The sequence below is a fragment of the Mastigoproctus giganteus genome, chromosome 4, assembly GCF_048544385.1.
Source record: "Mastigoproctus giganteus isolate SK-2022 chromosome 4, ASM4854438v1, whole genome shotgun sequence".
In the NCBI taxonomy this organism is placed as follows: Eukaryota; Metazoa; Arthropoda; class Arachnida; order Uropygi; family Thelyphonidae; genus Mastigoproctus; species Mastigoproctus giganteus.
In genome coordinates, this window is record NC_143578.1 from 88,828,289 (window position 1) to 88,841,888 (window position 13,600).

At 38.3% G+C, this 13,600-nt stretch overlaps 1 protein-coding gene across 1 annotated transcript in view; it reads left to right on the plus strand.

Annotated features, from left to right (window-relative positions):
• The window catches only part of LOC150086891 (dynein axonemal heavy chain 7-like), a 1,233,418-nt gene that overhangs the window by 979,942 nt on the left and 239,876 nt on the right, over positions 1-13,600 (plus strand). The window contains exon 50 of the mRNA XM_090372313.1: positions 2,212-2,370. Within this exon, the coding sequence (XP_090228439.1) occupies positions 2,212-2,370 (159 nt within the window). The remainder of the gene's footprint in view (positions 1-2,211; positions 2,371-13,600) is intronic.

Sequence of the window (13,600 nt, forward strand, 5' to 3'; positions counted from 1 at the left end):
ACAACAAAAGATGGCAGTCTATTCCACCAATCAACTACCCGCTGGCTAAAGGCAAACTTCCACACATCTATCCTACAACTGTCTTTCTTCAATTTGAATTTATTCCTCTCAGGCAATTATTCTGAGCAAGAGGATGAATCCCATCAGCATTGCATGCTCAAACCATTCAAGGCTTTATACACCTCAATCAGATCACCTCACGTGCCTAGTCTCTAAACACTGTAATCTGCAAAACTTAAAGCCATCTTGTTGCCATTCTCTATACACTTTCCAACAGCTCTACATCCTTCTTAAAATGAGGCCTCCAGACCCATATAGAGTACTCAAGTTGTGGCCTGACCATTGCCTTATACAAGGGAATAATCACCTCCTTATCCCTGCTAGAAAAATTCCTGTATATCATTGACAAGACACCATGAGCTACTCTTGCAGCCCGTCTGCACTGCTCAGAGAACTTCATATCTGCCTGCACAATTACCCCCAGGTCCTTTTCGTTCTCTGTCACTGACCGTGTAGTACCACAGAGTTGATACATTACTCTGGTGTTACTGCTTCCCATATGTAGTACTTTACATTTGTCAATGTGAAACTTCATTTGCCACCTCTCAGCCCATCTGCTCAACTTTTCTAGATCCTGTTGCAGCAGCGTACTGTCATTAGTTTCATTAACAACCCTGCCAACCTTCGTATTGTCTGCAAACTTGGACATTGTAGTAAGAACTTGTACATGTTGCAGTAGCTTACCCTGATTACCAGTATTAACCAACTTACCAACCTTTGTATCATTTGCAAACTTAGACATTAAGCCTGATATGTCTTTATCAATATCATTAATAAATATAGAAAACAACAATTGGCCCAGCACTAAACCATGGGGGACTCCACTAATTACATTAGCTTGTGAAGTGCAGTGTCCATTAATAATCTCTCTCTCTCTCTCCACACACACACATGCACACATATACACAGCCATCCCTTTATGTGCGACACTGCACCATAGTATCCATTCAGATTGGTCAGACAAGATCGTCCCTTAACAAATGCATACTGTGACTGAGGTATAAATGCACTCCTGTCTAGATGGTCCTGCATTACTTCTTTAACCAGCGACTCTGTTATTTTCCCTGAAAGAGAAGTTAAGGTAACAGGTCTGTAATTACTCATGTCACTCTTTAATCCCCCTTTGTGAATTGGGTTTACATTTGCACATCTGAAAGTCTTTACTGATATCTAAGTATATGATGTCAAAATTATTCTTTGTATTCAATTTCTTTATAACTAACAGATTAGCGAGGTGTGATTGCCCTTTAAGAAATCCATGCTGTGACTGGCTTATGGCTCCTTTAAAATCTTTTTAAAAAAATAATCGTTAGCATATTCAATATATGAACATAATTGTTAAATCAGTTAACATATCTATAACCAGTTTAAAAAAATGAAATGAGAAATTTTATAAATGGCCAACACTATAAGCATTTCAATTAAGGGTGAACGAGAGCCTTCATTGTTCACCTGTGTTTTTTATTAACACAGGTGAACACAGTTTCTTATGCTCAGAGAACTCGAGGTTAAAGAACAGACATTTACTTCCAAATGCACTGATCAGAATAAAAACTGTTAAAAAAACAAACAAACATGCCACATCATGACAATGAAACATATAGTATTGTGGAGCCTGGGTGTGTGTTTAATTTAGGAGACTTACCAATTTTTTTTTTTTTATAACTAGGTTATGACATATCACCAAATAATTTGGATGGGTGAAGGACCAGTACTCTTTTGTACTGGTTTGTGCTTAGAACATTCCTCCCACTCATTGTTGTTCTCTGCATTATAGCATAATCAACCAAATGAAGAAGAAGAAGAGAACCTAAAAAATTAGGTTCTCTTCTCCTCCTCCTCACTTATATCCTTGGACTTGAGACAAATATCTTTTGTCAACAAATAGTGAATTGCAGCAGTCTGTGAGGCATTGGTTCTAAAGTTGTAATGAAGTTTTCCGCAAGATAAACAGCTTTGTTTCACAGAAAACTTCATTACAATTCTAGAGTAGCACAAAGCAGAAATTTTTCAATCATATGTGGAAATTATATTATAAAAGTATATCATAATATAATGATTGGATTTACTTTTATTAGTTTTAAAAATAAAATGTTTTCTGTGATTAAAATTTATATTCTTAAGATCTGTAATTTTAATTTTATTGCACAGGTCAAGCAAAACCCTTCTTCCTGAAGATTTCAAGTTCTTTCTTACAGGAGGAGTAGGACTTGAAAATAAAGAACCAAATCCAGCCTCATCTTGGTTAACTGATAAAGCATGGGATGAATTGTGCAGACTCTCTGATCTTTCCTCATTTAAAGATTTGAAGTAAACATTTATGTGGACTTCATAAATAAAATTTTGCAAATGCTTGTAATGAAATTATTAATAATTTAAAAGGCTCTTTTTATTGAAATTATAAATCTATTGTGCTTCTTTTTATTATTATTTTTATTTATTTTTTATTATTTTTATTTATTTATTTATTTATCATTTTACTTTATTGATTTTATATTTTTTGTGAGAGAGACAGATAGAATTTGAATGCAATATTACAATAAACACTTTAAAGTGGGGCACCCTCAGGAATTGAAAGATTCTAGATTTTAGAGAGTCATACCTAGTGGTTGGGCAGTTTGAAGAAGCACATTTCACTGAATATTATCTAACTGTTGAACTTGTTTGCAAATGTATATACAAGTTTAATTTTCTAACAGTAAAAAAACGACAAAGTCACAGAATCATATGTACTGTACTGTTGGTTTTAAGAACATGTTGCACAGTATATTCTTAGATAGTATGAATCAGAGCTGTAATACTCAATATGTTCTACGTTGATAATAATATTAGTAAATTAATAAGAGGAGTTTACCTCAATATAGTACGTAGAACACTTCCGTTCTAGGAAGAACGGAAGTGTTCTTTCCTTCCTTTCTAGGAAGGAAAATCGTTTTGAATATTTTCGTTAGATTCTTTTAATTGCGTTAATTTGAATTTTAATTGTTTTTAAATTGATTTTGAATTGTGTTAAATTGATTATTTAATTATTTATATTTTACTTTAACGTACCGGTAAGTTGTCGATTTTTTCGTTTTTTCCGTTTTAATTTCTGGAGGGTATCATACGGAAGTGTTCTACGTACTATATTGAGGTAAACTCCTCTTATTAATTTACTAACAGTATATTCTTGTTAATTTGATATTAAATTATTAAAAACTCATATTTTGAATCAGTCACTTCAGAGTATGATAGTGACTTTGAAATTAGATTATTAGATTATTCAAAACTCATATTTTGAATAATCTAATAATCTAATTTCAAAGTCAGTGTCATGTTCTGGCTAGAGATGTAAGGTTTTATATGCCTTTTTGTTGGATAATTCAAAATTTGAATTGTGAATAGTTTGTCTACTTCAAAAAGACTGTGTGTGGTATGGTTGTTTATTGGTGGATTAGCTGCTATGGCTATAGTGCACCTTCAAAAATACTGCTGAAACCACAGTCATAGTTTGTTATAATGAAAATTCACTACTGCAATACATAATATTTTCATTTAGTACAATTTCACCTTTAAAAACAAATGCAGTCATAGAAACATATAATGGATTGCTTCTTAAGATTTCTGGATTGTAAATGTGCCAGATTTTACCATTTCCTATACTTGTATGTTCCTCTCAGAAATTTGACTTAAAAGCTAAATTTTTGGCGAGATTATATTATTTGGATTACATGTCACAAAATGTAATTAGCAATTTCTGGACAAATAGTGCCAAACTGATTCCTTTAAATTTGGTTCTAGCATATTTTCCCACTTGCGATGCATATTTAGACTCTAGTGTCATTGATACCAGGTAAAGTGCACTAAACAGTAAACTGTGGATATGTACAGTATCTTAGGTAAGGCAGCTCCAGGATATTAGTTCATCTCAATCTTGGTATACTGTGATGATACAGAAATCTGTAAAACAGCCAGAAATCTATGTAATGTTATGTTTGTGAAGTATGACTGTGTTGTTTCTGGTCACTTTGTAGTAGTAGTAGTAGTGGCATGTGATGCAAGAAAGCAAGTGTATGAGCTTATGCAGCATCAGCCAAAAAAAAAAAAAAAATCACACCATTCCCTCCAAATCCCTGTCCAGTTCCTCCTTAAATTTATTAAACCTATTAACTTCCACAACGACAAATGGAAGTTTGTTCCAGCAATTAACTACCCGCTGGCTAAAGGAAATTTCCGCACATCTATTCTACATCTGTCTTTTCTTAATTTGAATTTATGCTCCCTTAGGTTCGTAATCTGAACAAGTGGAAGGATCCCATCAGAATTCAGCGTGCTCAACCCATTCAAGGCCTTATACACCTCAATCAGATCACCGCGCAGGGAGGGCTCCTCCATAGCCAGGTGGGAAGGAGCAGCAGTGCGTAGCACACACTTCTTGATTAGACCGGGGTTCAAGCCCATCACCACCAAATATGGAGGATGCGGAAAGGTCAGGGAATGACCACCGCATATCCCGGAGCAATATGGCCTTAGTTGCTAATGCTCCTAAAAACCAAATAACAAAAAAACAAACAACCACGTAGGTGCCTAGTCTCCAGAACCTAGTCTCCAGCCACTGCAATTTGCAGCACTTAAGCCTCTCTTGTTAAGAGGATCCCTTCATTCCCCTCACGAATCTTGTTGCCCTTCTCTGTACACGCTCAAGCAAATCGAGATCCTTCCTAAAATGAGGCCTCCAGACCTGTACGCAGTACTCAGGGCGTGGCCTGACCATTGCCTTATACAGAGGGACAATCACCTCCTTTTCCCTGCTAGCAAAATTCCTATATATCATTGACAAAACCTCATGACCTACTCTGGCAGCCTGTCTGCATTGCTCAGAAAACTTCATATCTGACTGCACAATTACTCCTAGGTCTTTTTCATTTTCTACCACCTTAAGTGTAGAACCACACAGTTGGTACTTTTCTCTCGGGTTAGTTCTACCTATATGCAGTACATTGCATTTGTCAAGGTTAAACTTCAGTTGCCACTTCTTAACCCATCTGCCCAAATTATCTAGATCCTTTTTCAGTAGCACACTGCCATTACTGTCATTAATAACCCTGCTAACCTTTGTATCGTCTGCAAACTTTGACACTAAGCCTGATATATACCTTCATCAATATATGATGAGAGCCCTGTCGATCAATTCAGCCCTGGATGGATTGCGCAAGGCTCAAGGGGTAGAATTTTTTTCAGCCTGGTCTGTACTTGTTAACAGGAGAGACTGCTTCTACAGGGATGGGATACACCTAAATAGAAAGGGTGCAAGAATGTTTGCTGATGCTATCGAGGCAGTGTTAAGTGGGTCGGAAAACTGCTAGATTGGGGAGATACAAGGACTAAAAGATTAACAGTAGCCACTGGCAGAGGTGAAAGTGATTCTTGCACTGCTTCTATTGGAATGAGCCGCAGTCTGGAAAATAAGATGCAGGATATTTCAGAGACTGCTGGGAATCATTGGGGTACAAATAAACACATAGGTTGTGTTAGGGTAGCTAAGAAAAAGAACAGGTGCATGTATACTTGCGTGTACACCAATGCTAGGAGTTTAGTAAATAAATTTAATGAATTTGAGGTATTGCTCAAAACATCAAAGGCAGATATTATGGGGATTTCAGAGATGTGGTGTCACACAGATATAAGGAATGCAGAACTGGAATTTGGGGAGTACAATGTCTACAGAAAGGATAGACATGGTAGGAAGGGAGGAGGGGTTATGCTATTAGTTAAGAAATACATAAAATCCAAGGAAGTGAAGCCAGTCGACATTGCTGGGCAGTGCAGTGTCGAGTCAGTTTGGTGTGACATAAGCATTGGGAGATCAAAATTGAGAGTAGGAGTGTGCTATAGGCCTAATGACTTTGATGAGTATAATAAGAAACTGTACGGGGAAATAGAGTGGGCCAGTAAATCAGAGAGTCTTATAATGGGGGATTTTAATTTCCCAGATATTGACTGGAAATTGGGGGCTGGTCACTCACACACTAGCAAGGCTTTTGTGGATTTATTGGATGATTGTTTTCTACATCAGCATGTTCGGGAGGCAACTAGAGGGAGTAATACTCTTGATTTGATTATCAATAGTGATTCTTCATGCAATAAGAATCTGCAGGTAAATGAACCACTAGGTGGCAGTGATCACAGTGTGCTGAAGTGGGATTTACTCAAAGAGGTAACTACCATTAGGGGTAAAGGGAAGGGTTATTGCTTTCGTAAAGGCGACTACGATGGACTGAGACAGTATTTAAATTCTATACAGTGGGACCAACTGATGATGTTACCAACAGCAAATTCAAAATGGGAAGCATTCAAAGAACTTATCTTGGAAGCTACTAGGCTTTACATACCAACTAAGAAATATTGTTCAAGGTTTAGGCCTAAGTGGATGTCAGATGAACTAATGAGACATATGGCAGAGAAGAAAAATGCATGGGATACATAAAAATTAACAAGTGACACAGAAGCCTATGATAGATACAAGTTGATCTGTAACCAAGTTACAAAGGAGGTTAGCCAGGTGAAGGCAGATTACGAGAAATCTTTGGCAAGGGATGCAAAGAAAAACAGCAAAGAGTTCTTTACTTATGTAAACACTAGAAGGAAGGGGATGAATCAGATTGGTCCACTTGATATCGATGGGTCAGCTGTTGATGATTCTGCTCAGGTAGCTAACAAAGTGAATGAAAATTTTGCATCGACATTCACACATGAGGAGTTATTCAGTGAGGGGAATGCCAGAGGTGTATTCAACTCTGGCAGTAAGCTAGAGAATCTTGTAATAACTGAGAGTAAAGTGGAGGAGAAATTGTTCAAGATAAATACAAGAAAGACACCTGGGGTGGATGGGATCTATCCAGTTATATTAAAGGAGGCAGCAAAGGAAGTAAGCAAACCCTTAGCCATAATTATGAGAGCTTCCTTGGACTCAGGGAAGTACCCATGGACTGGAGATGTGCAAATGTGACCCCAATTCACAAAGGAGGATCAAAGGGCGACACAAGTAATTATAGACCTGTTAGTTTAACTTCTGTTCCTGGAAAATTAATGGAGGCACTGGTTAAAGAAGCACTGCAGGATCATCTAGACAAGACACTAGTTATAGCTCAGACACCGCATGGTTTTGTTAAGGGGAAGTCTTGCTTGACCAATTTGATTGGATACTATGATGCAGTCACAAAAGAACTGGATGCAGGGAATAACTTTGATATTATATAGTATTAGTATTAGTATTAGTAACTGCCGTATGGTGCAAGAAAGCCTATGGCTTATGCTGCACCAGCCAAAAAAAAAAAAAAAAAAAAAAAAAAATCCGAACAAAACAATGATAAAAACAAAAATTAAATAAATTAGCATTAGCAGAGGCATATGATGCAAGAAAGCAAGCTTATTCAGCATCAGCCAAAAAAAAAAAAAAAAAAAAAAACCCACTCCCATTTCACCCCTCCGTTCGTTCGAAATACCTGTCCAGTTGAGCTTTAAATTTGTTTAGGCTATCAACTTCAACAACAAGTGATGGAATAAATAATAATAATTAATAAATAATAAATAAATAATAATAATTAATAAATAAATAAAAATAATAAAATGAAATAAAAAATAAATAAAAAGGAAATTAATCCTATCATCCTATTCGCTTCCCTTACCCGAAAGTACTATCCAGATGACCTTTGAATTTCCCCAAACTGTCGGCCTCTACCACCCATGAAGGCAACTTATTCCAGTAATTTATAACTCGCTGGCTAAAATAAAACTTCCTGCAGTCCAATCTAAACATTTCCCCCCGTAACTTGAATTTATGTCCCCTAGTTCTAGCATCATTTATAATCTTGAAAATTTCGTCCTCATTCATTTTACTGATGCCTCTCAGAGCCTTAAACACCTCAATCAAATCTCCTCTAAGGTGTCTAGTTTCCAAACTCTGCAACCCATATATTCGAAGTCTTTCTTCATAAGGACGCCCTTTTGCCGATCTCACCAGGCGAGTTACCCTTCTTTGCACCCTTTCAAGAAGCTCGATGTCTTTCTTAAAGTGCGGTCTCCATACTTGAACACAGTATTCCAAGTGTGGTCTAACATAAGCCTTATATAATGGGATTATCACGTCCCTATCTCTACTAGCAAAAGTTCGATAGATCATCGATAGGACACCATGGGCCTTCCTTGCAACCTGTTTACAATGCTCAGAGAATTTCATGTCTGACCGTATCGTAACACCCAAGTCCCTTTCCTCCAGTACTGGGTTTAGTTGAACTCCACCAAGTGAATAAGTTATTTTGGAATTACTGTTTCCCAGGTGTAATACCTTACACTTTGTTGGATTAAAGCACAGCTGCCATTTTTCTGACCATTCTTGAAGTCTATCTAGGTCTCTCTGAAGAAGCTCAGCATGACAGTGATCATTAACTACTCTACCAATTTTAACATCATCTGCAAATTTAGACATCACGCCCTCTATCCCTTCATCAATGTCGTTTATGAAAATTAAAAACAACAGTGGTCCTAATACTGATCCTTGGGGAACCCCACTTCTTACATCAACCCAATCTGAGGAATAGCCATTTATCACAACCCTCTGCCTCCTGCCCTGAAGCCATCCTTCTATCCATCTAAGGATTTTCCCAGTGATTCCAACCTGTTCCAGCTTATAAAGCAACCGCTCATGTGGGACTGAGTCAAAAGCTTTGCTGAAATCTAAATAAACAATGTCGAAATTATTCCCTAAATCCAGCTCGTGAGTGACCCTTTCGAAATAGCGAACCAGATTTGTTAAACATGATTTTCCCTTTACAAAACCATGCTGAGTATCCTTGAGAATTTCAATTCGATCCAAATGATCCTGAATTCCACCCTTGATCATTGCCTCCATGATTTTCCCTACTACTGAAGTCAGACTGACAGGTCGATAATTTCCCACTTCACTTTTAGAGCCACCCTTATGTATGGGAGATACATTTGCACTTTTCCAATCCAAGGGAATCTCCCCAGAGTCTAGTGATGCTCGCATAACCAGCCTCAGTGGTTCAATGCACTCGCTTGCCGCCTCTCTCAAGATTATAGGGTATATTCCATCAACTCCAGGAGCCTTACTGGTCTGTAGGCTTGAAAGTTTTTTCATTAAATAATCTTGCGAAATTTCAATATCATTAATTACATATTTTTTAACTTCGCTCCCACAATTTCCCATTGCCACAAAAGGCTTTTCATTTGTAAATATCGATGCAAAATAACTGTTGAGTTCATCTGCAACGGCAGCTGGTGTATTTATTACTGTCCCCTTTCCCTTACGTAAAGGTCCGATCTGGTTTGTCCTACTCTTCTTGGCATTTATATATGTGAAGAATTCTTTATCCCCCCTCTTTGCTCTGTTTGCTAGTGATTTCTCATAAACTGCCTTTGCCTGTCGAACCTTTTCTGTGGCTCTATTACACATCACCTTGTAGCTGTTATAGGCTTCAGTACTTTTTATTGTTCTGTAACTTTTCCATGCCACCTTTTTCTGCTCAAGTAATGTGGCAACTTCACTATTCATCCAACTTGGAACCCTTCTCGTGGAGTATTTTTTTAATGGTATATACGCATTCAAGGCATCTGTGATTAATGTTTTAAAAGCGTACCACAGTTCAAATGTATTCATTCTCTGCGCGATATCTACCCAGTTAATAGAGGCCATGTAGTACCTTAAGGCATCGTAATTTCCTTTTCTGAAATTAAAACCCATTCCTTTGCCTTTTACTTCTGCTACCTCTCTCGTCATCATCCACCGTAGAACTCCATGATCACTTCCTTCTACTGGTTCCTCTACTGTCAGCCCTGTTATGTCATCTGATTCATGTGTGATGATGAGGTCTAGGATATTCTTTTCTCTAGTACTTTCCCTGATATGTTGATACAAATAACAGTCATCTAGTTGATTTAAAAATTTTGTTCCCCATGTCGAGTTTCCTTCCCATTTAATCCAATCAATTAGAGGCAAATTGAAATCACCCATAATAAGGCATTGACGCTTACTTGCCCATTCCATTTGCATGTAGAGGCTTTTGTCAAAGTCTTCACAATCACCTGGTCTGTAGATTACTCCTGCTCGCATTGTACCTTTGTTTCCAACTATCTCACACCATACAGACTCTATACTAGCATGTGAAATGTCTGAATCCGGGAAAGCTATCGTCGCACTCAGGCTGCTTCTGATAAGAAGCATTACCCCACCACCCCTTCTATCTACTCTATCCTTCCTAAATACATTATACAAGCCATACTGAAACTCATCATCCCCAATTTCCGGGTGGCACCACGTCTCTGTAAGCCCTATTATGTCCGCGTTACTTGTTTTAACCAGCAGTTCGAATTCGCTCATTTTATTGACGACACTTCTAACATTACTGTATAAACAATTAAGATTTACTGTTCTTGTATATTTAACAACTCTAACACAACCCTTGAGGTTTTTTTAGGATGTTTTGAAGTATTTTAGGATATACTTGGATCTTAGAAAGGCTTTTGATACTGTTGCACATGGAAGACTGCTGCACAAATTGGAGCAGTGTGGCATTGGAGGCAAATTGCTGCTATGGATAAAGGGGTGGTTCAGGGGGAGAAGACAGAGAGTGGTAATCAATGGACACTGCTCATCGTGGACTAATGTTATTAGTGGAGTCCCTCAGGGTTCAGTATTGGGTCCATTATTGTTTTCTGTATTTATAAATGATATTGATGATGGTATATCAAGCTTAATGTCCAAGTTTGCAGACGATACGAAGGTTGGTAGGGTTGTCAAGGACACTACTGACACTATGCTACTGCAACAGGATCTGGAAAGGTTGAGCAGATGGGCTGAGAGGTGGCAAATGAAGTTTAACATTGACAAATGTAAAGTACTACATATGGGAAACAGCAACCCTAGAGCAACGTATCAAATCTGTGGTACTACACTGACAGTCGTAGAGAATGAAAGGGACCTGGGGGTGGTTGTGCAGGCAGATATGAAGTTTTCTGAGCAGTGCAGATGGGCTGCAAGAGTAGCTCTGCAGCCCATCTGCACTGCTCAGTGGTATATTGTTGATGATATATAGGAATTTTTCTAGCAGGGATAAGGAGGTGATTATTCCCTTGTATAAGGCAATGGTCAGACCACACCTAGAGTACTGTATACAAGTCTGGAGGCCTCATTTCAAGAAGGATGTAGAGATGCTGGAACGAGTACAGAGAAGGGCAACAAGATTAGTGAATGGAACAAAGGGGTGCTCTTACGAAGAAAGGCTTAGGTTTTGCAAATTACAGTGTCTGGAGACTAGGCTCCGGCGAGGTGATCTGATAGAGGTGTATAAAGCCTTGAATGGTTTGAGCATGCTCAATGCTGATGGGATTCTTCCTCTTGCTCAGAATAATCACCTGAGAGGGCATAAATTCAATTTGAGAAAGGACAGATGTAGGATAGACGTGAGGAAATTTGCCTTTAGCCAGCGGGTGGTTGGTTGGTGGAATAGTCTTCCATCCCTTGTAGTGGAAGTTGATAGCCTAAATAAGTTTAAGGCTCAGCTGGACAGGTATTTCGAACAAACAGAGGGGTGAAGTGGAAGTGGTTATTTTTTATTTCTTTCTTTTTTTTTTTTTTTTGGCTGATGCTGCATAAGCTTGCTTTCTTGCATCAAATGCCTCTACTAATGCTAATGCTAATATCATTGATAAATATACAAAACAACAGAGGACCCAACACCACACCCTTTGGGACTCCACTAATAACATTAGTCCACGAAGAGCAGCACCCATTGATTACCACCCTCTGTCTTCTCCTACTTAACCCTCCTTTTATCCATTGTAGCAACTTACCCTTAATACCATTCTGCTCCAATTTGTACAATAGTCTTCCATGCACAACAGTGTCAAAAGCTTGCCTGAAATCTAAATACACGATATCAAAATTATTTTTTGCATCCAATTCCTTTGTAACCACATCATAATAACCAATCAGATTTGTCAGACAAGACTTTCCCTTAACAAGCCCATGCTGTGTCTGAATTATTTCTGCAGTCTTGTCTAGACGATCCTGCAATGCATCTTTAACCAGTGACTCCATTATTTTACCCGTAACAGAAGTTAAACTAACTGGTCTGTAATTACTCGTGTCACCCTTCGATCCCCCTTTGTGAACTGGGGACACATTTCATTTTCATATCTCCAGTCCGTGGGAACCTCCCCTGAGTCCAAGGATGCTCTCATAATTATGGCTAAGGGTTTGCTTAGTTGCTTTGCTGCCTCCTTTAATATAACTGGATAGATCAAATCCACCCCAGGTGCTTTTCTTATGTTTACCTTCAACAATTTCTCCTCCACTTTGCTCTCGGTTATTACAAAATCATTAAGTACCCTGCTACAATTTGATAATCTTCTGCCATTTTCAAGGCGCCTCCGTAGCCAGGTGGGAAGGAGCAGCAGTGCGTAGCACACGCATCTTGATTAAACCGGGGTTTGAGCCCGTCAGCATCAAATACGGAGGATGCGGAAAGGTCAGGGAATGACCACTGCATATCCCAGAGCAATATGGCCTTAGTTGCTAATGCTCCTTAAAAAAACCAAACAACAACAACAGCCATTTTCAAACCTTAATAATTCCTCATGTGTGAATGTAGATGCAAAATACTCATTCAGTTTGTTTGCTATCTGAGCAGGATCATCAACAGTTGAATCATCGCTGTCAAGTGGACCAATCAGATTCATCCCCTTCCTTTTAGAGTTTATATAAGTAAAGAAATCCTTGCTGTTTTTCTTAGCATCATTTGCCAAAGATTTCTCATAATCTGCCTTCACCTGCCTAACCTCCTTCGTGACCTGATTACAGACTAGCTTATATCTGCCATAGGCTTCTGAGTCACATGATAATTTATGTGCATCCCATGCATTTTTCTTCTCTGTTACGAGTCTCATTAGTTCATTTGATAACCATTTAGGCCTAAACCTTGAACAATATTTCTTAATAGGTATGAAATTTTTAGTAGCATCCACGATTAATTCCTTGAATGCTTCCCACTTAGATTTTACTGTTGGTAGCATCGTCAGTTGATCCAACTGTACAGAATTTAAAAACTGTCTGAGACCACTGTAACTAGTAAGGTAGTCACATGGAAAGCCTGCCCAGTGCCTGTCTACACGTCAAGGGGACGGGGCCACAACTAAGTGTGTGTGAAATGTGGTGGACCTTGGGCACTATAATCATGCTCTAATGGACAAAATCTCATACCCACTTGGGATAGTGCTATAACAGTGAGTATCAGCAAAATCCTGAACTGATAGTTGCCTAGACTATGGGTACAAGGGAAAAAAAAACTCCCAGGATTTCAGAAGTCATCAACAGATAGCCATAAGTAACCAACTAAGAAGTGAAATCCATAGACAAATGGGGCAAATCAAGTGATCAGCATCCAAAAATCAACGTTTCTCATCATCAATAGATAGTTATCAGTAAGTAAAGAAGTCCAGGATCCAAGAGAACATCGGATGAATTTTAATAAATGGTTGTACT